General features: G+C 45.4%; 1 protein-coding gene across 1 annotated transcript in view; it reads left to right on the top strand.

Moving 5' to 3' along the window:
- The window catches only part of ASH1L (ASH1 like histone lysine methyltransferase), a 67,207-nt gene that overhangs the window by 14,452 nt on the left and 29,434 nt on the right, over nt 1–23,321 (top strand). Inside the window, exons 3-6 of the mRNA XM_074164509.1 lie at nt 3,548–8,291; nt 14,204–14,305; nt 17,558–18,299; nt 19,444–19,623. Coding sequence (XP_074020610.1) covers nt 3,548–8,291; nt 14,204–14,305; nt 17,558–18,299; nt 19,444–19,623 — 5,768 coding nt within the window. The remainder of the gene's footprint in view (nt 1–3,547; nt 8,292–14,203; nt 14,306–17,557; nt 18,300–19,443; nt 19,624–23,321) is intronic.

Below are 23,321 nucleotides of genomic sequence, written 5' to 3'. Positions count from 1 at the left end.
ACTCCTGAAGTTTATGGTTGTGCACAACTTGGGTTTCATTTTTATCACCTGTTTGCAGTAGTCTTATTCTTCCCGCATGGTGCTCCTTAGTGATAGCAATATCTCCCATTCACCTTAACAGATAATTTGAAATTTTTAATAATAAATAATTGCAAGAAGGAACTCTGACTCTAGACTCTGTGTTGGTTTTTTTTTAATATTTTTGGAGCTACTCCAGCAGCCACATTAGTGCAACCTTCTCCAAAGAAGGTCAGATATTTTGATCAAGGTGTCTCTATTAACTGTTATCACATGAAATTTTTTCCTTAAAAAATCCCACACCAGTCTTCTTCCCCAAACCCCCAAATGTTTCTGTTAATCTACTGATTATTAGTGGATTTTGGGGAAAAAAAATAATTTTCCATATAAAAATTTTTGCTTTAAAAATGCTGAAAAAATTACAAACTTTTTTGACTTCTTGTCTGTCCTCTCAATAGACATTTCTTTTTTTTTATTTTTTTTTCATGTTCTTTGAAATCATTTTCAGTGTGCTGGCAAAACCCACTTACCCTAGATGAGAAAAAAATTTTCCAGGGAAAATGCCTTCAGCTTTCAAGGAACCCTTGTTTGATGCTGAAGTCATGTTTTCAAAATCCTGGCATCTTATTTAGATCAAAACTTGTATTTGGAAGGGTTTTCTTATTTATGTAGTTAGTTAGTTAATATCTAATAAAACTTCCAAGCTCTTTGCTTGGAAACAGAGGTGGATGGGAAAACTTGGAGCCTGACAAGAGGCACTCGACACCCAGCAATGGTAGAGTATGGGAATGCCACAGAAGCTCTCTCGTAGGGTAGCGGACTATCACGGAATCACAGAATTGTCAGAGTTGGAAGGGGCCTCTAGGGATCATCTGGTCCAACTCTCCTCAGGACTGCATCCAGGCGGGGCTTGAAGATCTCCAGAGAAGGGGACTCCACAGCCTCCCTGGGCAGCCTGTTCCAGGGCTCTGCCACCCTCACCGGAAAGAGGTTTTTCCTCATATTTGAATGGAACTTCCCGTGTTCCAGCTTGTGCCCGTTGCCCCTCATCCTGTCACTGGGAACCACTGGAAAGAGTCCAGCTCCATCCTCCTTCAACCCACCCTTTAGATACCTGTAAGCATTGATAAGGTCTCCCCTCAGCCTTCTCTTCTCCAGGCTAAAGAGTCCCAGCTCTCTCAGCCTTTCCTCATCAGGGAGATGCTCCAATCCCTCAATCATCTTTGTTGCCCTACGCTGGACTCTCTCCAGTAGTTCCCTGCCTCTCTTGAATTGGGGAGCCCAGAACTGGATGCAGTATTCCAGTTGTGGCCTCACCAGTGCAGAGCAGAGGGGGAGAATGACCTCCCTCCGCCTACTGGCCACACTCTTCCCTACGCAGCCCGGGATCCCATTGGCCTCTTGGCCACAAGAACACATTGCTGGCTCATGGATAGTTTATTAGCCACCAGGACTCCCAGATCTTTATCCTCAGAAGTGCTTTCCAGCAGATCCACCACTAACCTCTATTGGTGCCTGGGGTTCTTCCTCTCCAGGTGCAGGACCCTACACTTGCCCTTGTTGAACTTCATTAGGTGGTTCTTTGCCCAGTTCTCCAGCCTGTCCAGGTCTCTCTGGAAGGTGGCACAGCCCTCTGGAGTGTATATGGGAGAAATAGAAGAAGGAAGGAAGAGCATGAATACACAGGTGGCTCAACAAATACAGAAATGAAGAGTTGAATTCTTAAGTCAATATTTAGGTGAATTTTTCAAATGTGTCCAAGTCCACTGAACAAAGAAGATGAAAATTTTGTTCTAAAGCTCTTTTCAAAATTTAAGACCGTAGGAAAGAGGATGTACCTCTACGAAGGCTGTCACTTAGGTTGATCAGAAAGACTACTTTAGTACTCTGTAGTTCATGCCTCTAACACACTCAGTCTGCCCCAGGTATGTCCAAGACCATCAGCAAAAGTGGTTGGGTTCCAGGTTTGGAGTCATGTTTTGCTGACTCGGTGTTTTCCACATAAGTGCCGGACCTGAATGCGGGCTGGGAGGAACGCCCCTCTCGATCCATCCCTGTGGAAAGGCAGCAGCTTAGGATGTGGAAAGCCCGTTTGTGCACTGCAGAGGCTTTGACAGCGCAGGTAGCGCATTGCCTGAGCAACTACTTCCCATCTCTGGGAAACTGTCAGGCTGAATCCAGCCTGCGGGCTTCTGTTTAAGCTGTGGTGGTGTAGCTTCCTGAGAAAATACTTCGTTCACAAACAGCACCAAAGTTTGCTGTTTATCAAGTGATTTCAAAGGAATCCAGGCTACATCGTTCTTCAACATAATTAGATATTGGCCAACCGTAGTTACAGTTTTGTAAAACATGATGAATCTAATTTTGACTGTAATCAAGTACAGAAAGTACCATGCAATTGTCTTACTGATTTTTATTGCAGAGGGATGAATATCATCTCATCTCATATCCATATCATAGAATGATTTGGATCGGAAGGGACCTTAAAGACCATCCAGTTCCCTGCCCTGCCCTGGGCAGGGACACCTCCCACCAGACCAGGCTCCTCCAAGCCCCGTCCAACCTGGCCTTGAACCCCTCCAGGGATGGGGCAGCCACAGCTTCTCTGGGCAACCTGGGCCAGGCTCTCACCACCCTCACAGCAAAGAACTTCTGCCCCACAGCTCAGCTCAATCTCCCCTCTTGCAGCTTAAAACCCTTCCCCCTCGTCCCATCGCTCCCCTCCCTGATCTGGAGTCCCCCCCCCAGCTTTCCTGGAGCCTCTTTAGGGACTGGAAGGGGCTCCAAGGTCTCCCCGGAGCCTTCTCTTCTCCAGGCTGAACCCCCCCAACTCTCTCAGCCCCCCCTCCCAGCAGAGGGGCTCCAGCCCTCCCAGCATCTCCGGGGCCTCCTCTGGCCCCGCTCCAACAGGTCCATGTCCTGATATTGTGGGCTCCAGAGCTGGAGGCAGCACTGCAGGGGGTTCTTACGGAAGTGGAATAGGTGTAGCATTGATGCCTTTCACTCTTCTTAATATTTGAGATAGTAGATCTACACAGTCTGCTGTGAGGAGAACCTGTTACTGCGGTGGTTGAGGGTATCGTGGGAGGAGACTGAGAACACTGGTGGAGCTGGGCATGGACAGGTTTACACGGTGCCTCCCCTGCAGTGCATTGCCCAGCTGCTTCTCAGTAGCATTGAGGTCTTTAAGAGCCATTACACTGTAAATAGTTAGTCCAACACATTATTGTTAATGTTTTTTTTTAATAACCATCAACAGTATTTTTGGAGAATGTTTATAGTTGAGGGACAGATTAAATTATTTACATCTGAGGACCCGGAGTGAGTTTAGGTTTCCTTAACATCAGAAAAGCCTTAATGTGTCCACTGAAATATATTTGCTTTAAAGTTAATAGGATCATGAAGTACGTGTTTATCTAGTTACACTGTTATCAAAAGCAGGTATTAATCATCTCAACATAAAAAGATACTGTTACTCAGAGTCTTTGTGCTCTGTTCCTAAAGGTTTTCTTTTTTTATTAACTTCTAGGACCCTTCAAAGTCGTACAAGAAAGCCGGAGAAGTTGCAACAGTTGAATTACATGTGGAAGAAGGTATACAAGTAGAAAAAAGTCCTTTATCTAGGAAAGTTTCCCCATTGCACTCTGAAATGACAGATTATATAAAGTCATCTCCTCCGACTCTTATCAGTAGCCATAATTCTGACTTAAAGGATAGAACACAAATTAATGGAGCAACAACTGTAACAGAAAAATTGGCCCAACTTATTGCAACTTGTCCTCCTTCAAAGTCTTCCAAAACAAAGCAAAAGAAGCCCGGAAATGGAACTGCATCTGGTTTGGACTCTGGGAAGAAGCTACCAGGAACCATAACTGCAAGTGGGTTAGTTAATAAAGATTTGGTAAAGAAATTGCCAGGCTCTGGGATTGCCATTGGATTGGTTAACAAGGACTCAGGGAAGAAGCCATTAGGGATTGGAGGTGCAGCCATACTGGTTAACAAAGACTCTGGGAAGAAACCTCAAGGGATTGGCCCATTAATTGGCTTGGTTAACAAGGACTCTGGAAAGCGGCCCCCAGGGATCAGCACTCCGACTAGAGTAGTTAGCAGTGACACTGGGAAGAAACAGCCAGTGACCAGCTCTGCAGTTGGATTGATCAGCAAAGATGTTGGGAGGAAACTTGTGGGTATTGGCGCTCCAACTGGATTGACTAATAAGGAGCCTGTCAAGAAGCCGGTAGGGATTGGCACTCCAGCAGGATTGATTAACAAGGATGCTGGGAAGAAGTTGTTGGGAATAAATAGTCCTACAGGATTGGTTAACAAGGATCCTGGGAGAAAGATGCCAGGGACTGGCAATGCGACGGTCCTGACTAATAAAGACTCTGGAAGGAAGACACCAGGGGTTGGCAGCCCAGTGGGACCAGTAAACAAGGACTCTGGGAGGAAGATGCCAGGAATCAACAGCCCGGTGGGATTGGTTAGCAAGGACTCTGGAAAGAAGCCACCAGGAATCGGCAGTCCAGTTGGTCTGGTTAACAAGGACTCTGGAACTCTGAAAGCAGACTCTCTTTTACCTGCCTCGGAGCCATTTAAGCTTCCTTGCAATTCAAACCTCAGTAGCCTTGAAAGCCATGAGACTACAGATTTACTGAAGGAAAATACTACTAGCAAAACATTTGAGAAGCATATTATGAGACAGAATAAAGACAGTATCTTGGAAAAATTTTCAATTCGGAAAGAAATTGCTGATGTAGGCAAAGAGATGTTTAATGAAGGAATCTGCGTTCCACAGGATGCTTACTCAACCAGTGAAAAAGGGATTTATGAAACATCTAAGCATGAAAAACAGCCTCCCGTATATTGCACTTCACCAGACTTCAGAACAGGAGGTGCTTCAGACGTCTCGACAGCAAAGTCCCCGTTTAGTGCAGTAGGAGAGGGAAATCTCCCATCGCCTTCACCCACAGTGTCTGTTACCACCTTAAACAGGAGCCTCTCAACAACATCTTCACAGTTGGCATCTAACTCGTTGCATTTAAGTTCCACAGCAGATCTCTTAGAAGGTATTTCAGATCAGATTGGCAAAACGCAGTTTTCCTCTGACAGTACACTTCTGAATATAAACAGAACATTGAACCATACTCTGAGCACCGATTTTAAAGGTGCTGACAAAGATTTAAATGATTCAAAAGCTACTTACGTGGATACTTCAAGAACTAGTCCTTCTACAGGGAAAAAGCCCATTTTGGCAGCTGAAACAAGCATTCATGCTACTGTCACCCCTTCAGTAGTTAGTTTTACAAGCTTGTTTAGTAGCAAGCAGTTCCTAAAGATTGGGGCAATAACTGCATCGGATAAATCCTGCCAAGGAGCAAAAAATCTGACCGCTACTCAGCAATCAAAACCTTTAAAGAAAAGAAAAGGAAGGAAACCACGATGGACTAAAGTGGTGTCAAGAAACACATGTCGACCTCCAAAGGGTCTAGAACTAGAAAGGTCAGAGCTTTTTAAAAACATTTCGTACAGCGCACTGTCAAGCGGTAATTTGGAGCAGGCCAAATTCTTGAAAAACATTGGATCATCTTCATTTGTGGAGCATGAATTTGTCAAACATCAGTTGCCAAAACTGAATGAAGGTAGTGGGCAGTCTCTTGGACTGTTAGCTGAGACTGACAAGCAAACTCCAAAGTTCTACAGTACTCACAAACAACCCTCTAGTTTGTGTGTGTCAGATGATTTCTTACCTGACATGTATAAACCCAAAAGAGGAAGACCTAAATCCAAGGAGATGCCAGAGCTGGAAGGTCCTCCCAAAAGAACTCTAAAGATCCCAGCATCAAAAGTCTTTTCAGTGCAGTCAAAAGAAGAGCAAGAACCTCCAATTTTACAGCCTGAAGTAGAAATTCCCTCCCTAAAACAGAGCTTATCAGGACAACCTTTTCCTAAAAAGAGAGGGAGACCTAAAAGACAGATCAGGTCCTCAATTAAAATGAAGCCACCTATTCTTTCTGTGGCACCTTTTGTAGGAACAGATAACTCAAGCAAGATAGAGGCTGAAAGCGATCAGCATCGAAGCGGGGATTTTTTTGAGAGAAAGGACCAGCTCCGAGGGCCAGAAGAAGCCCAAAAACCTACTATTTGTGGCATGACTGATTTGGAAGTAGACTCAGACAGAAAAGTTGCCAAGAGAAATAATGGACAGTTAATGAAAACAATTATTCGAAAAATAAATAAAATGAAAACTCTGAAGCGAAAGAAACTTTTGAATCAGATTCTCTCTAGTACAGTGGAACCAAATAACAAAGGGAAAGTGCAATCTAAACTCCACAACACGGTGTCAACTCTTGCTGCCACCTTTGGTTCAAAATTAGGCCAGCAAATAAATGTCAGCAAGAAAGGAACAATTTATATAGGAAAAAGGAGAGGAAGGAAGCCTAAAGCTGTCCTGAATGGTATTTTAACGAGCAGTTCTGCCAGTTTGACAGTTCTTGAGAAGTCTGCTCAACAAGCTCCTGGTACATCTCTAGAACAAGTACTTCCCCATTTGCTGCCTTCGACAGCTGATAATTCTGAGATTCTTCCGTCTCCGGTTTGCTCCCAGTCATCCGCAGTGAGCGGGGGCCAGAGCCCCGTCAGCAGCGACGCGGGGTTTATCGAGCCCAGCTCAGTGCCATATTTACACATCCACTCCAGGCAGGGCAGCGTTGTGCAGACACTCGCCATGAAGAAAGCTGCTAAGGGACGGAGGAGGTTGTCTCCACCTACGCTCTTGCCAAACTCTCCCTCTCACTTGAGCGAGCTGACGTCGCTGAAAGAAGCCACTCCATCCCCAGTAAGTGAGTCTCACAGCGATGAGACGATCCCCAGCGACAGTGGGATAGGAACAGATAATAACAGTACTTCAGATCGAGCCGAGAAGTTTTGTGGGCAAAAGAAGAAAAGGCATTCATTTGATCACGTGTCCCTTATTCCACCCGAAACTTCCACTGTTTTAAGTAATCTAAAAGAAAAACATAAACACAAATGTAAGCGCCGCAGTCACGATTATATTAGTTACGACAAAATGAAGAGACAGAAGCGAAAAAGGAAAAAGAAGTATCCTCAGCTTCGAGGTAGGCAGGACCCAGATTTCCTTGCTGAATTAGAAGAACTAATAAGTCGATTAAGTGAAATTAGAATAACCCACAGAAGTCACCATTTTATACCCCGAGATTTACTGCCTACCATTTTTCGGATAAATTTCAATAGTTTCTACACCCATCCTACTTTTCCTTTAGATCCTTTGCACTACATTAGAAAACCCGATTTAAAGAAGAAGAGGGGCAGGCCTCCTAAGATGCGGGAGGCCATGGCAGAGATGCCGTTTATGCATAGTCTCAGCTTTCCTCTCTCCAGCACTGGGTTCTACCCCTCATACGGCATGCCTTACTCCCCCTCGCCCCTCGCCGCTGCTCCCATAGGCTTAGGTTACTATGGCCGGTACCCGCCAACTCTTTATCCTCCTCCACCTTCTCCGTCTTTTACTACCCCTCTGCCACCACCTTCCTACATGCACACAGGCCATTTGCTTCTCAATCCCACCAAATATCACAAGAAGAAGCACAAACTGTTACGCCAGGAAGCTTTCCTTACCACAAGTAGGACTCCGCTGTTGTCAATGAGCACCTACCCCAGTGTTCCACCCGAAATGGCTTACGGCTGGATGCTGGAACATAAGCATAGGCATCGCCATAAACACAGAGAACATCGTTCTTCTGAACAACCGCAGGTCTCCATGGACACTATCACGGCTAATAGCTCTTCTAGAACAGTTCTGGAGTCCTTGAAGCGCTACAGGTTTGGGAAGGAGGCTGTTGGGGAGAGGTACAAACATAAAGAGAAGCACAGATGTCACATGTCTTGTCCACATCTGTCACCTTCAAAGGGTTTGCTAAGCAGAGATGAGCAGTGGGTCAGGAGAGAGCCTTCGGAGCCCAGTTCGTTAGCGCTGGGATTGCAGACACCACTACAGATAGACTGCTCAGAAAGTTCCCCAGGCCTGTCCCTGGGGGGATTCACTCCAAGCTCCGAGCCAGCCAGCAACGATGAGCACACAAATCTTTTCACAAGTGCAATAGGCAGCTGCAGAGTCACAAACTCGACCAGCACCAACGGACGTAAGAAATTACCTGACAGCCCCGGCCTCTTCAGCGCACAGGACACCTCGCTGAATCGGCCTCTCCGAAAGGAGCCTCTGTCTTCCATGGAGAAGGCGCTGCCGCCGCTGGCAGGTAAGGCAGCTTGAGTCACGCCTCCTTTCCTGTGGGTCTGGCTGCTTTACGTTGTACCAAATGTGCTAGAAAAGGAGGGCGAGTGTAGCTTTGGCTTCGTAGGAACCTTTCTGTGTTGAATTTCGGCCCTGCTCCTGCTTTTGCTGTGGGGCGTCCCTGTTGTGGTAGAGCTGTGTTCTGTGCAGTGTTGTGCAGGGGCCAGCCCAGGGTCTCCTCCAGCCCTGCGACAGGATTCTGTACGTACCTCTTCCCACCAGATTTCTCTTGCTTTGTTGAAGCAGTATATAAAGTTATGCTAAGGATGCTTTCTCGTGAAAAGGACTTTTCTTTTTCCTTACACTTTTAACTTTCTGGAGAGATGAGTTAAAATTTCTCATGATCTTTGATACTTTAAAAGCCACGTTTCTGTTTGGTTTGAAGTTCGGTTGATTTGGTTTAGAGTAGCTATTGGTACTACTATTGTGAGTAACGTTTGCATTTAAGAAAATGTTTCCTTTTTCTTTTGTAACTCCATTTTAGTTCTTTTGATAATCTCTGCTACTGTACAGCTTTTGATCCCTGACTTGAGGCCTTTAGCAGGACCTCAGAACAGTTGCTAAATGATGCTGGAAATGCCCGAGACCAAACCTTGCAACAACTGCTCCATTCATGATTGGGAAATTCATCTTACCTAGACGAAACAGCGCTAGCTGAGAGTGCAGACACAGAAAATTGCAGTGAGGAGTATTGCTGCTTAAGGCAAAGACCTCCACTCTGAAACTGTGAACTTTGCCATTTGCGTAATAGTAAGGAAAAAAAAAAAATCTAACGTGAAATTTAGGACTTGAAGAAACTACATTATACGTGACACTTTCTCTGCTGACTTAAGTGTCACTTCACGCTCTGCTTTAGTATTACAGATGTTTGTAGGAAATAATTTTCACATCTTATCCACTTCTGTCGTAATTGCCAGGGACACGTTAGGAGACCACATAACAAAGGTAACCTGAAAAAGACAGAAGTGGGGCTCATGCTCTTACTTGCTCCTTCTGCTGTGTAAAGGAAGGCTGAGAGCTTCTCCTCCCTCCTCCTAGGACTTGCCTCCCCTCTCCCTTGAAATTTAAATCATTTGTCCAAAACTGCTAGTGACCAACAATTCACACACCAAAAGCCAAGCAAACAGCCAGCTCCCAGCAACGAATAACACCCCCTCACCTCTCATCTTCCTCCTTTCCTTGTGATAGTCCCGTTCTGGTGCCTCCTGCCACCTCCCTGCTCTGGCTACGTACGTATGGAAGGTTCTTTTCTCTGTGATTTACTTTGACATTTGGGAGTTTCATGCATTGCTGCTTTATTATAAGGGCAGCTGGAAGTGGCTGGATTCTTTTACAAGTTCATATCACTTCATTCTATTGCACATTACTAAAACTGCTGGGGGGGGAGTCAAGAGAAAGCCATAGAGCTCTGAGATTGCTCCTTCTGCAGCCACGGAAAGAAAAATTCAAAGTGCTGGGTCACCAAAAGAGTTAAATTTGGCTCCGAGGAGTGAAGAATTGGTTGTGGTAGCTCATGCAGTTCTGGGGATTTCCTGAGGATTTCCATTACAGTGAATGATCTTACTTGGGTTTTTATGAGGAACAACCTAATTAAGGGGCAAAGCAGAGAAGTTTGAAACTCTTCTCACCTGCTGGTGAAGGTTCAGAATCGCTCTCCCTCCAAGGGGCGGTTTGACTGGTTCCTCAGATGCTGTGTCCACACTGAGTGTTTCCTGCTGTGGAAACCAGCGGGTTTTCCTGCTCCATATCCATCTCCTTCTCAGGGAGCTCCTGGTGCTCATCACATGTGGGCAGTGCATCAGCGCATTTAAAACCACAGCTGGTGAAAAGCCCCAGTAAAGTAAAAAGGCTGGCTTTTGGGGTTTTTTTTTTAGATCAGGGTGAAGTTGCATGTTGTATTTTGGTGTGTTTTGGTTTTAACTGTAGTGCTGAATTGGGATTCTGAAACTATTACCATGAAAGACTGAGGTGGTTTTGGGCACTTCAGAAAATTTCACAGATGGAGAAAAAAAAAATCTGTGGTGCATCAAAGATTGTTTATTTATTAAACCAGGTGCAATTTAGGTGCATGGTGGAGAGAACACGGAATCCGAGCAGTTAAAGCACTGGGAAATGTCTTCTGAAGTTGTTTCTGTGTGATCCACAAGGGGATATTCATGGTATTTTATTTCAGAGTATCCCGTATGGAAAATACGCTTCCTTTCCATGGACTTTAAGTGTAAACCTTGCCTGGTTGAATTAACTCTCTGATTCATTCTGTGACATTAGCTGATGGTTTCAGAGCTTGCCCGTGTGCAAGTTGTGTTAGGAAGTGCATGTTTTGGCCAAGAGGACTGTAGCCAAGGTTGGTATTTCACAGCAAATGAAGTTTAGGTGGAAGTTTACGTGCCCCAGGCTGGTTGTTCGTACAGACAGCACCCACACACAGTTACGCTGAGGAAGATGATGAAGCTGTGACATTTAAGGTTTTTGGAGGACACTGTTACCTGTCCATCTGAAGTTCACAGTGGTCTTTACTGAAGTTCTGCGGCTTCACACCAGGAGTTATTTCAGCCAGCTGCTGGCTTATCATAAACTGCACAATTCCTGTAAGGGAAGGGGAAGAAAGGAATCAGCCGTTCGGTGAGGATCAGCGCAGTTTGGGAAGTCTCACTGTCCTCCCAGAATCACAGACTGGTTTGGGTGGGAAGGGACCTTAAAGCCCCACCAGTGCCCCCCTGCCCTGCCCAGGGACACCTCCCAGCGGGCCAGACCAAGCCCCCCGGGGGCACGGACCGAGCGGCGGGCGGCCGCGGACCGCGGGCGGGGACAGCGCGGGACCGGCGGGCGGTGGCGCCCTCTGCCGGCAGCACCGAGCCCCGGGCACCCGCCGGCGGCTGGACCCGTCCCCGGCGGCGCCGTTTGCGGTGCGGGCTCGTCCCGGTGCCGCAGAGACCCCTCCGGGAGCGCCGGCGGGACCCCCCCGCTCAGCTCCCAGCCGGGACGGAGGCGAGCGCTCGGTCCGCGGAAGGAGGAGGATCTCCGGGAGATGGACGCGGTCTGGAGGAGGATCTCCGGGAGATGGACGCGGTCTGGAGGAGGATTTCCGGGAGATGGACGCGGTCTGCCGGCAGGCGCCGTTACCGGCAGTTCCGCCAGCTGAGCCCCCCCCTCCCCGCTACAGCCCGCTCCTGCTCATCGCCCGTTCCTGAGCTTATTCCTGCTGTATAATTCTCTTTTTTTTTTTTTTTTCTCTGAGCCCCCAGGGTATTTGTGTTAATCTACACTTTATGAAATCAATGCATCTTAGTGATTTCTTAGTAGAGAAATTCCTTCTGGAGTAAAAAACCCCACTGATTGCTCTTGCTGAGTGCAGTCATCCTGCGCGGCTCCGCTTCGGGTGGCAGGAGCCCCCTGTAAGAGCCCACCAGCACCATCCCCACACCAGGATGCCATGCAGGAAAATCAGAAAATCTTGACCAGGAATGTGATTTGCAACTTGGGATAATGTCCAGCAGCCTTAGGATTGTGCCGTTGTCAAACGAATGAACGGAAAATAAAACTATTCCTCTGCCTGGTTGAGAAGTTAGAATGTTTGGAAAAGTGATATTGTTTATTCCTCTATCAATCAAAGGCAATCATTCCTCTTAGATGTTACACCATGAACTAATAACACCCACGATTAAAAAAAAATCCAAACTTTGAGACAAGACAGGATCTCAAAGGAGATCTTCCTAAAGATTTCTGGAAAATCAGTTTGGTGCATTCCAGGATTCTCCCATCGTCTCACACCTCCGGATCTCTGTTCAGGTCATTTGTACGGCTGCTAATTTGGGGCCTTGATCTAGAGCATGAGTTCCTGGCCCGCTCCCACGTTTATTTGGAATGAGTGAGGAAAGAGATCAGAACTGAACGTGCAGCACAAGGCTCATTTATCACGAATTATGTTTCAAAAGGGAAGAATGAGAGTCTGTTTTTAAGTACACGTTCTAGATTTTACCTTCTACAGATATCCCTGCTGTGCATGTTCTCACTGCACACTGCAATATGCATTTTTGCCTACCAAGGGTTTTATACTAATATATGAATTTTTAATATCTCAGCATTTTCATAATTGCAATATGCAGATTTTTCTATGACATTTTAACAAATCCTCCAACCTTTGCTTTCAAGAGTAATTGGGATTCTCTAAAAGTTTAAGTTTTAGGGGAAGAAAAGAAGTTACAGATAGAAAATACGTATATGTAAGAAAGAAAACAGAAATAGGTCTTATTTTATCAGCAAAGATGCCGTTACCGGTTTTGTCCCTTAACCTTTCAGTAGTCATCAGATTTCTATAGCTTTTTAAAAATAGATTTTAACTTAAGTCATGGTAACCGTGATTGCCACTGCCTGGTGACGTCTTGCAGTGACAAGCCAATATCTAACGATTTAGCAAGTCGTAGCCAGCCCTGTGCATTCAGAGCGTATAGTGAAACATCTTCTGCCTAAAGCCCAATAAGGCGTTACCCTTGTTTGTGTGTAGACAACAATCTCTCTTCTTTGGTTAGATCCTGGGGTTTTACATAGTTGCCGTGGCTGACCAAAAGCAGGGGGTTTTTTAATATTTTTTTTTTTGTGACAGGATCTTAAAAAGGAAAAGTTCACAGGAAGAGACAAATCTAGAGAAGTGCTTTTTCTTAAGAACTTTTTTTCTAGCTTTTCAGTTCTCCACAGTTTATAGTATCTTGCATGAAGCAGTTCTGCCTGAGGAGTAGAAGAGAAATGCTGTTACAAGGAGGGGGGGTTGAGAATCGGCTGGACCTGCCAGGCGCAGGGGGCTGTGATGGGCAACACGAGGCCCCGCTGGAGGCCACTTGCTCGCGGTGTTCCCTGGACACCGATCTGGGGCCCGGTACCATTTCACCTCCTGGCTAACAACCTGGATGAGGGATGGAGCGCACCCTCAGTGAGCTGCGGATGATGGAACTGAGAGCATACGCTGGGTGATTGTGCCGCTGTTCAGAGGGACCATCACTGGCCGGTGGAATGGGCTGGAAAGACTGTTAGGAGGAGCAGCATTGGGCTGCGTGATGAAGAGCAGGTCGAGGGTGATGATTATTTCCCTCTACCCAGCCCTGGTGAGACCACATCTGGAGCGCTGTGCCCAGTTCTGGGCTCCCCAGTACAAGAGAGACCTGGACATACTGCAGCGAGGCCGGTGAGAAGCCACAGAGATGATTGTGGGATTGAAGCCTCTGTCCTGCAGAGAGGGGCTGGGAGAGCTGGGATTGTTCCTTCTGGAGAAGAGAATGAGGGGGGAGTAAAGAAGGAGCCACGCTGTTCTCAGTGGTGCCCAGTGACAGGACAGGAGGCAACGGGTACACATGCGAGTACAGGAAATTCTGTTCATACAAAAGAAAAAAGGTGATTGATCTCTGGGGTGTGGAGTCTTCGTCACTGAAGGTGTTGAAAACCCAACTGAACGCGGTGGCCCTGAGAAACCTGCTGTAGTTTACTCGGATTTGAGCAGGATGGTTGGTAACCTGCAGAGGTCTTTTCCAAACTCAACTGTTCTGTAAAAATCAAGAAGTGAAGCTGCGGGTTCATTGGAAAGTAGGAATATAGGGGTTTTGTTTTCTTTTTTTACATAAAACCTAATGTGCTGGTGATATTATGTGGCTTTTTCTCACGGCTTGTTTACTGTCCTACCTATGCCATTAGCCTGGGAGAAATTCCTTCTTGATGGTCCATTTCTGTCCTTCTCCACCTACCTGCATCATAGCAAGCAAGTGTTCCTAAAGCTGAAAAAGAGTAGTCTTACTTTGAATATTTAGTATCTCCAGTGTGTTGTATTGGCACTGCCAGACTGAAATTATTTTTTGTGTGTGCATTTCTCTTCCCTGATCTGCTTTTCAGGCACTTTGCCAACACAGGACAAACCTTCCCAGAGGCAGTCAGAGAGCACAAATTGCAGCCCTTCCAGAAAGAGATCAACATCTGAGAGCGCATCTTCTACAGGCAAGTAATATTTCATAGAGTCACAGAATGGTTTGGGTTGGAAGGGACCTTAAAGACCATCCAGTTCCACCCCCTGCCCTGGGCAGGGACACCTCCCACCAGACCAGGTTGTTCATATTTGGTGGCCTTGGTTTTGGGTCCACTGCTACTACAGACAGCCCAGTCAGCGTTGCTGTGAGAGCTTTAGCAGCAGCAATACGTTCATGGAGATACCGAGTTTTTCCACTTATATCATATTTTAGGATTCAAGTGCTGCAAATTTGGTTGTAGAATAGGGGAACTTGCGCTGGCACTTACAGAAGCAGCAGCGTAGCTGTGGCAGAATCGAGTTTGCTTCCTCACCAGGTTAGTCTACATGAAGCTCAATGCTTTAATGCTAGCAAGACCTGTGACATTATGTTTAATCAATGAATTAAATGAATAGATTAATTCCTTCACGGGGAAGAGCTTGACTTCTGCGCTGATCTGAAGGAAGACGGGTTTCTTCCCCTTGCAGGGATAACTGTTAGGATCTCAAGACAGGGTGTGCTGTCGTATTTTCATGGTAGCATGTGAGAATCCTGCTAAGGTGATGGAGGATGAGAAGCAGCTTGTCCCAGTCATCACTAACGTTACAGCTGTGAATGGCCCTGGGCAGGTCAGAGATGACAGTAGGAGAGTGATGGAAGTACTGAAGGGCGTGGGAACACTGGCAGCATTCTCATCACTTCTGTCAGGTGAGGACCAAGTCTCAGATGCACAAACTCATGGTGAAGTTGAGCAAATGTGTGCCACCAGCATGCTGAGGGAGCCACGGGGTGACATGCTGGTCAGGTTGCTGCTTGGGAAAGTCCGTCCATCTTTGTTCACGAGGAAGGGGAAGACGCTCCTGATGTGTTTTGCGCTTCCTTTTGTAAGGAGGTGAGACCGGGGCAGTCATGCTGTGTGAATGCATCCACATTGCTCTGTCACATTTTCACACCTACAAAACTGTCAAATCCATTGACCAAATTGTCAGAGGGAAGATCTGAAAATGTTCGTTTCCTGTAGATTCCTGGCAAGTTGTCAGCCAGGTACTAAAACCAGACCTTGTTTGCAGTCCCTTTGATGAAAATGTGATGTGAGCTTACCTGTTACTGGACACACAAAATCTGTAGCATTGACCAATTTTGTGAGAAGCCCAGTTGTAGAAAGAACTCCTGTTGGCAGAACTCAAACATTTTTAGACACCGAAGCTGATTGCAGATTTGTAGTAAATGACCTTAGGATTAGTGCTTACAGAACTAGTTATGATTTCGATATAGGAAGAATGTGCCAAAACTGCTGTTTCCTCCTCCCTTTAAACAGATACTTGCAACACATGCTTTATTCAGCATATGCTAAAGGAAGTCAGCTGCAGTGGGGAAGCGTTCTCTCTTTTTCCTCTCTCTCGTTAACTTTCTTTTACTCATTTTAAAGGGGCAGCTGCGGTTGGTGTTAGTCTGCGGATAGGAAGGTGTTAAAAGTTCAGGCATATTTTGTGCAGGAGAGCATAGGAATGAAATGAATCACAAGTTTATCAACTTCAAAGTCATTGAAGTGATGATGCAGCTGAAAAGACCAGTCCTTGTTATATTTTCCGTAGGTCTGGAATGCATGTGGGATTCCAGTGCGTTTGTCAGAGCTTTGTTAGTGTGAGCTGTGAGCTGTGCCTGCCCTGGGCTGCAGCTGCTTTGGGGTTCTCCTTCGGTTCTCCCGTCCGTTCGGGTCGGTTTCCAAACAAATGCTGGTTCAGGGACACCCGTGGGGTGGCGTGTGGTTTGGTTATCGCTGGGCGACGCAGCTGTTTACAGAGCTCACTGTGTGAAACAGATGGTGTTTCTGTGAGCAGCCCTCAGCTCCAGCCCGATGTGGATTTAAAGACCGTAAGAAAACAAAGGGTAAATTATCTTCATTATTTCATCAAAAATTGAAAGCCAAAAGTGTAAATCCTTCCAGTTCTTTCCGAGTTGTTCAGGTTGCCAGGTTTTCCAAGCAATTGCAGTTAGGCGTAGAGCAGTGACCTGACAAGTATGTTTCTCTGCTCCTTTGTCACCCTGTAGGAAGAACATTGTTCATAGGAGGATTTTTGGAACGTATTACGCTGATTCTTCCTCTTTTCAATTGTGCACTCTCTGAAGCACGTTTTCATTTGCACTTGCAAATCCATGACTTTGGAATTTTAATGAGGAATGTGTTTCTCCAGAGTACTACACTTGGACTAGTGAGCACCAGGACTAGAAAATTCTTATTTTAAACTGTTTGTGCTTAATCTTTGTCAGCTCCTGTCAAATGATAGAAACCCTTTTATAAAAAAATAGTGTTGTCTTCCCTTTAACAGTTACCTTTACACTAGTACATGTTCAGTCGACAGCCTAGGACCCGCTAGTTTAAGTAGATCTCATCTAAATAATTGGCCGCAATTACAGTAACATTTTGTAAATGCTAATGTGCAATTGTGATATATTTATGAGAAGACAGCATCCATTTTATTCCAGAAAGAAGAGGGTTTCTTCTGATTAAATGTTACCACTACGAACCAGCAGGGCAGCTTTGGGAAGCTCTTAGTTTGGAACAAATCCTTTTTTAATACAGTATAATCTATATGGTTGACCTGGAAATTGTCTTTTTCAAATACCCGTCTGCAGGTCTAAAGCATATCACGTTTAGTTTAAAAAGTGAGATCTAACTTTACTTCCTGTGTAAATTAGCCTTTCTCTTTTGTCCCGATATTTTGATTTACCTTTATCCAAGCCTGTACTTTATTGCAACCAGTTCTCTCATCGTTATGTTTGTCTTCTTGATAAGGAAGCTTCAAGAGCAAGGAAAAAGTTGTTTCAGTACTTCCAAACTACAAAAAAAGAAAAATTAGATTAAAAATATTTCAGGTGTTGCTCAATTTATTTATCAATACTTAATTTTTCTATGCACAGAGGGTTTCTTATTTTTAGTGTTGAGAAGAGTTGTGGACTGTACACACATAGGGAATGCCCTCATTGCTCTTTGCTATTAGAAGTGGGGGACTGCGTATGAAGAAAGAGAAAATAATTATATGCTAAAACTGCTGGTAAAAAATGTGGATTTTCCACTTACATCGCTCGGTCCCTTTCCCTTTAGAACTTGTGTTGCAGAAGTTGGTGTCCTGTCGTTGAATGGCAGTGACGGGATATAAAAGGCTGGAATCTCAGTTCCAGCCGTGTTCGGTGGTGTCTGGGGTCTGTTCGGTACACGTCTGTCTGTCTGTCTGCCTTTCAGCGATGGGAGCCCCCGCCCGAGGAGCGAGGCTGACGGCCACCGTGGAGGACCCCGTGGACAGCTTACTGCAGCGCATGGCACAGCACGACGGTCAGGCCGCTTTGGACAAAACCTTAGAAGCAGTCATTGCGAACGGGTCTGCTCCACCGTCAGCCAGTCCTGCTCGAAACCACAGCCGGGAGAGAGCCCTGGGGAAGCAGGAGGGCCTCGTCGCCCCAGCCATTCCCAGCAGCTCCTGCAGCGACAGCATCTCGCGGCTGTCGGACAGGCTGCCCAGCAGCTACTCCCCACACCACCTCAAGAGGAGCGTGGTTGAAGCCATGCAGCGACAAGCTAGGAAAATGTGCAATTACAACAAGATCTTGGCAACAAAAAAAAATCTTGACCACGTCAATAAAATTCTGAAAGCCAAAAAGCTACAAAGGCAGTCACGGACAGGGAATAACTTTGTGAAGCGCAGACCAGGTAGGCCCCGGAAATACCCGATGCAGGCGGTTGTCTCGATGCAGGCTTTCCAGGCGGCTCGACTGGTTAGTCAGGAGTTAGATAAAAGACAAGAAAGCAGCAGTCCCTTACACCTCAGACCTGATACCATCACAGATGTGATTGAAGCTGTAGTGCAAAGTGTGAACTTGAACACAGATCACCGAAAAGGCTGGAAGAGAAAGAGGTGGCTTGCAGAGGAGCAGGCCAGGAAGAGACAGAAGTCTTTGCCAGAAGATGAACAGGAGAGCAATAAGAGGTAATCCCTTACAGTTTTGTGCCCTCAGTAAAGTCATTATTGATTTTATAACATTTCGATCCAGGAAAGAATCCTACAATAATGAGCTCTGCTTGTTACATTTGTTCTTGTTAAGGAATTCAGTTGAGAGGGAACCAGCCTGTTAGTTTTAAGTATGCTGAGGGTCTCCCTGAGTTACTGAACACACCCCAAAATGGGGTGGAATCTCAGGTAATCTACGTCTGTTGGGTTTGTGCTTGTGTCTCGAGTGAAGGAAGTTCTGTGGTTATCTTGGTGAAGAATACTTTTCATGACTTGGTAACAAGTTTACTGATGAGGTGTCACAGCAAAGACTGTTCCTTCTTCATGTGCGGAATAAGGAACTGTAAGAGTTACATGCACCATGGAAACCTTAAAGAGTGTTACTCATATGCGTTACAGACAAATGCTTAGACTAAAGCAGCACAGAAGGTCAGGTGAGACCAGATGATAACGCAGCAAATAAAGAGTAAAATGGAAGCAGCAGGGGGGAGTTCAGGTGTGCACCTCTGCAGTCACTGACCAGTAAAGGACCACACCAGAAACTTATCTCCGGTCTAATCTTCACATGCTTATCCCCAAAGTCATCAATACAAACGGATCAAACTCTTCCAGAAGTCTTCCTTCGTGTGTTTTCAGAATAGTTCTGAAAAATAGCCATCCATTTGTGTTTCGGAAACGAATACTGTAATATAGGCATTTAGATTCACAGGATGTTGCTGGAACCACATGTTCAGAGGATGGATCGGATGGCGCTCCTGAAGCCTAGGAAAAGGTTTACGACATACTATTTTTAGAGTACAGAAGCAGATATCATGAGCCACCGTCTAAATTACTTAACTGAGGCTCCAAAGGATAAACATTAGCAGTACAGACAACATTCTTTTTTGTAATAATTAATAATAAAATTACTATAAAAAGATCATACATTTCTTATGATTATGCTTAACCCCACTTGATCATGATCATTGAACTGCATTTTTTTAAATAGCTGAGACATGTAGTAATTCGGAAATGTGACATTTTTTTTCTGCTGACCAGATTATAGAGAGGAATAATGAGATATGGTAAGATTATCTCTGTGGTAAGAAATACAGTAATCTTTAATCTTTACTTTTTCTTCCAGTTTTTCTGAGACAGTAGTTGAACCTCCCAGTCCACACGATGCCCTTGGGAAACCACATGAATCTGAAAACACTGAACAGCCTTTGCCTTCTCTAGCCCAGCGTGAGAAAAAAGCCCCTCGACCCCCAAAGAAGAAGTACCAGAAGGCAGGGCTCTACTCCGATGTGTACAAAACAACAGAGTAAGTAACACCACTGAAAAGCTGCTGTGTGATATTCCCATGTCTCCTTTGAACTAGAGCCATAAAGAGCTGCTGCTAACGAGTAGCTGGAATAAAACCATCAACTTAATTCAAGCCTGTAAAAAATGGCATGCATGATAATTATCAGAATCTGACCCAGTGAAGATTTAAAATGTAACCCCAGTCAGAAGGCAGCCTCGAGCAATCTGAAAGTGTTTCTGATTATCGACCTTGAAGAAGGTAAGAGAGCTTCATTCGACAATCTTAATGATCATGGCAGTAAAAATGCTGGGAAAGCTTGAGGTGTTCAGGTACCGAGTACAGTGTCTACATAAAAGGGGCCATTAGGTTTCTATTTTTATTGACTGAATGATGACGACTGGTCATCTTTTGTGTGACAGAATTTCAAATATGCACCCTTTTCATCTCACAGCTGAGTGAAGTTCATCTCCTTCATTTTCTATCAGATATTTAGAGTAAAGATCCAGCATTCTTTTAGGGTTTTTTTTCCACTGGTTGGCTCACAACCTCGTGTACGTTAGAAAGTGGACATCTCCCGTTCCTCCTAACCAGCCCTCTTCTGCTTCCATTTGTAGTTAAATAAGTTTTCTATGGCCATTTGAACAAATGTGTTGAAGTCAAGAATTTGCTCTTCTCTTCTGGTATGATCTGACAGATTAAAAGGCGAGAAAATTTGGCACCTTCTGACTGTGTTGTAGACTCTTAAAAATGTTCCAGAGAGCGCTGGGAGGCTGCTGGGGTGGGTTATCAGTGCTCCTGGTGTATTCTCTTTCCATAGTAGAATGAAGGCATCAATGAAGGGATCAAGACGCTGAGGAAGAAAAGGATCTGGGTCTGATCAGAGTGAGGCTGCTTATGTAGTTTGACAGCAGATGGGCTAAAATTTTTAGCGTTTGGCTGGTCTGTCACTAGTATACACAGTCACGCAACATTCAAATCGTGCATCATAAGAATTAGGTCTGTTGTCTTAGGAGAGGACCTGAGTGAGTCTTCTCCTTTTCTTTATTATTAAACATTAGTTATATTGTCAGTCCTAGTCAGCCAAGGGAGGACCTTTATTTCACAGACAGCAAGCAAACGTGAAATTTGAAAAAGTGTATGGCTAGAGCAAATGAAAGCCAGGGTTTGTAGGTATTGTGGGGGATGATGGAATCAAGTTCACCACCCTGGAGAAGGCTGTGACAAACAACCCTCCCTCTCCCATCACATTTTGGCTTGCGGTTTCCTGGAAGCTTAAAGAGGACTGATTTGGTCTTCCTGGCTTGTATTAGAAATAGCGTGACCAGCAGAAGTAGGGAGGTGATTGTCCCCCTGTCCCCCACTGGTGAGGCCAGACCTTGAGTATCGTGTCCAGTTTTGGGCACCTCAATCCAAGAGAGATATCGAGGTGCTGGAGCGAGTGCAGAGGAGGGCAACGAAGCTGGTGAAGGGCCTGGAGAATGAATCTTATGAAGAGCAACTGAGGGAGCTGGGACTGTTTAGTTTGAGGAAGAGGAGGCTGAGGGGAGACCTCATCACTCTCTACAACTACTTGAAAGGACACTGTAGAGAGGTTGGTGCTGGTCTCTTCTCACAGGTAATTAGTGACAGAACAAGAGGGAATGGCTTCAAGCTGCAACAGGGTAGGTTTAGACTGGACATTAGGAAACAATTCTTCACAGAAAGAGTGGTCAGACACTGGAAGGGGCTGCCCAGGGAGGTGGTTGAGTCACCATCCCTGAATGTGTTTAAGAGTCGTTTAGATGTGGTGTCGGGGGATACTTTGTAGAGTAGGGTTGATGGTTGGACTCGATGATCCCAAGGGTCTTTTCCAACCTGAATGATTCTATGATTCCCCTTTGCCGGTTGCTCCACATGCTGAGTTCTTCCCTTGCACTGACATTGGTGTTTGTGATGAGCTGCATAAGAACACCAAGGAAACATCACCCTACCAAGGAAGCAAATGGTGCCTGCACAGTCTGAGCTACCTCTGCGCGGGTGCTCGAACACCGATGCTGAGACAAGGCACGGAAATACCCAGCGGGGCAGGGACGGAGCCGTGGCCATTTCCATTTAGGTGTCTTGTCTTACAGCAAGGTGCAGCGTGAAGGGCTGATCCCACAGCTCCTTCATGCTGGCGCAGGGTCACTCCTTTACTAAGTTGGTTCAGCAAACTAAATCGGCAGAATAATAGTCACTGTTTTATAATTAAATTTTCTGCTCATTTCCCTTGCTGTTCCGGTTCTACTGCACAGTCAGACACATGTCCGTGCAAGAGGAGAGCAGCAAGTCATGTTGTTATCCCATTATTTAGATAACTTCCTGCTGTGTGAGTATGAAAACATCATCTTAGTTGAGAAAAAAAATGCAACTCTGTTACCGGACGGCACCCTCTAGTGATGGTACAGTTCAGTGTTAATCACCGTCGCCATTAAAACAGCCCTTGCATTCTCTTTTCACAGGTGTCATACTCACTGGTTTTCTCTATTTCTGTCGCAGTGTTCAGTTGCAGACATTTTGCCTTGGAGACCATTTTCCTACTCTGTTGCATCTTTCTTAAATGCTTCCTAAGCAGCATTAGAACATACCGAGTAGTGAAAGTTTTCCTGAGGTTTACTGTTCCAATTTCCAGCCTCTCTCTACATCAGTCACAACCAGCTGCTGAACAGCAGCACAGAGAATGTTTGTCCTGTCGTTGCCAGTTTTAGTTTATTGTTAAAAGATAAAAGTCTGTGTTATTTCTCTGCAACCACGTGAATTGTACAATTTGCCTCAACAGGATTTCACTCCAGGTCACCTTGGTCTAGAAACCTATATTAACACAGCGAAGAAAGCTCAGACTTTGATTCCTTTCAAATGAACTAAGAATACAAGGAATGGTTTCTGGAGGCAGTCTTCAGTTCTGCCTCCATTTCCCAATGTAATTTTGTAGACAACACACCAGAACCTGCCGTTAACCTCCCCATGAGGCGTCCGGAATCCCCAGCTCCCACGGGAAGAGTTCCACAAGTCTTTTGGTGGAGTTCAGTCTGTGGTTGCAGCTTTGAAAACAAAGGCAGATTTTGTGCAGGAGTCATTATCTGGTTACCCAGCAGTGACTTTCCCAGAGGAATGCAAAGTCTAGTTCACCAAAGAAATTTAATAATAATTAGTAAATTAGTAATTAATTAAAATGCTGTCTATTGTTTAGGGAAATACAATGTTTTTATATAATATCTGATTTTTATCAGTAATAACAAATATGAGCCCTCATTGCAAAAGTGTAACTTACAGAATTTGCTGTGGCCGACACCGAATCGCATCTCACCCGCCCTTGCCCAAAGCCAGACGGGGTGGCCCCGTGCGGGCCCGGGGCTCTCCCGGGACACACTGTTTCCACCTGACAGGCACGTTGCTCCTCCGGTGCCTCCGTTTTGCTGATGTTAGAGTTTGTGGAGCTGCAGGGTGACTCAGAGTAGGGAACGGAACATTTTAGAAGCAAAGCTATTGAAAAATCAGCCAGCTGAATTAAAATGACAGTGCAAATGAATTGCAGTTCAGCAAATGCTTTAAGTTGGCGTAAGCTAACGTTGCACTAAAAGAATCAGCTTTACTTCCCCCTCGCCTTTGGGGCTTATTCCTGTTCCTGTGCTGTCCCTTCCTTTGTCCCATCGTGATGACCAGGGCAACAGGACCAGGCTGGGATAGTGATTCAGATG

Source organism: Numenius arquata, chromosome 27, assembly GCF_964106895.1.
Source record: "Numenius arquata chromosome 27, bNumArq3.hap1.1, whole genome shotgun sequence".
NCBI classification, from domain to species: domain Eukaryota; kingdom Metazoa; phylum Chordata; class Aves; order Charadriiformes; family Scolopacidae; genus Numenius; species Numenius arquata.
The sequence above is the reverse complement of the archived record's forward strand: the minus strand, read 5'-3'. Positions and strand labels throughout refer to the sequence as shown.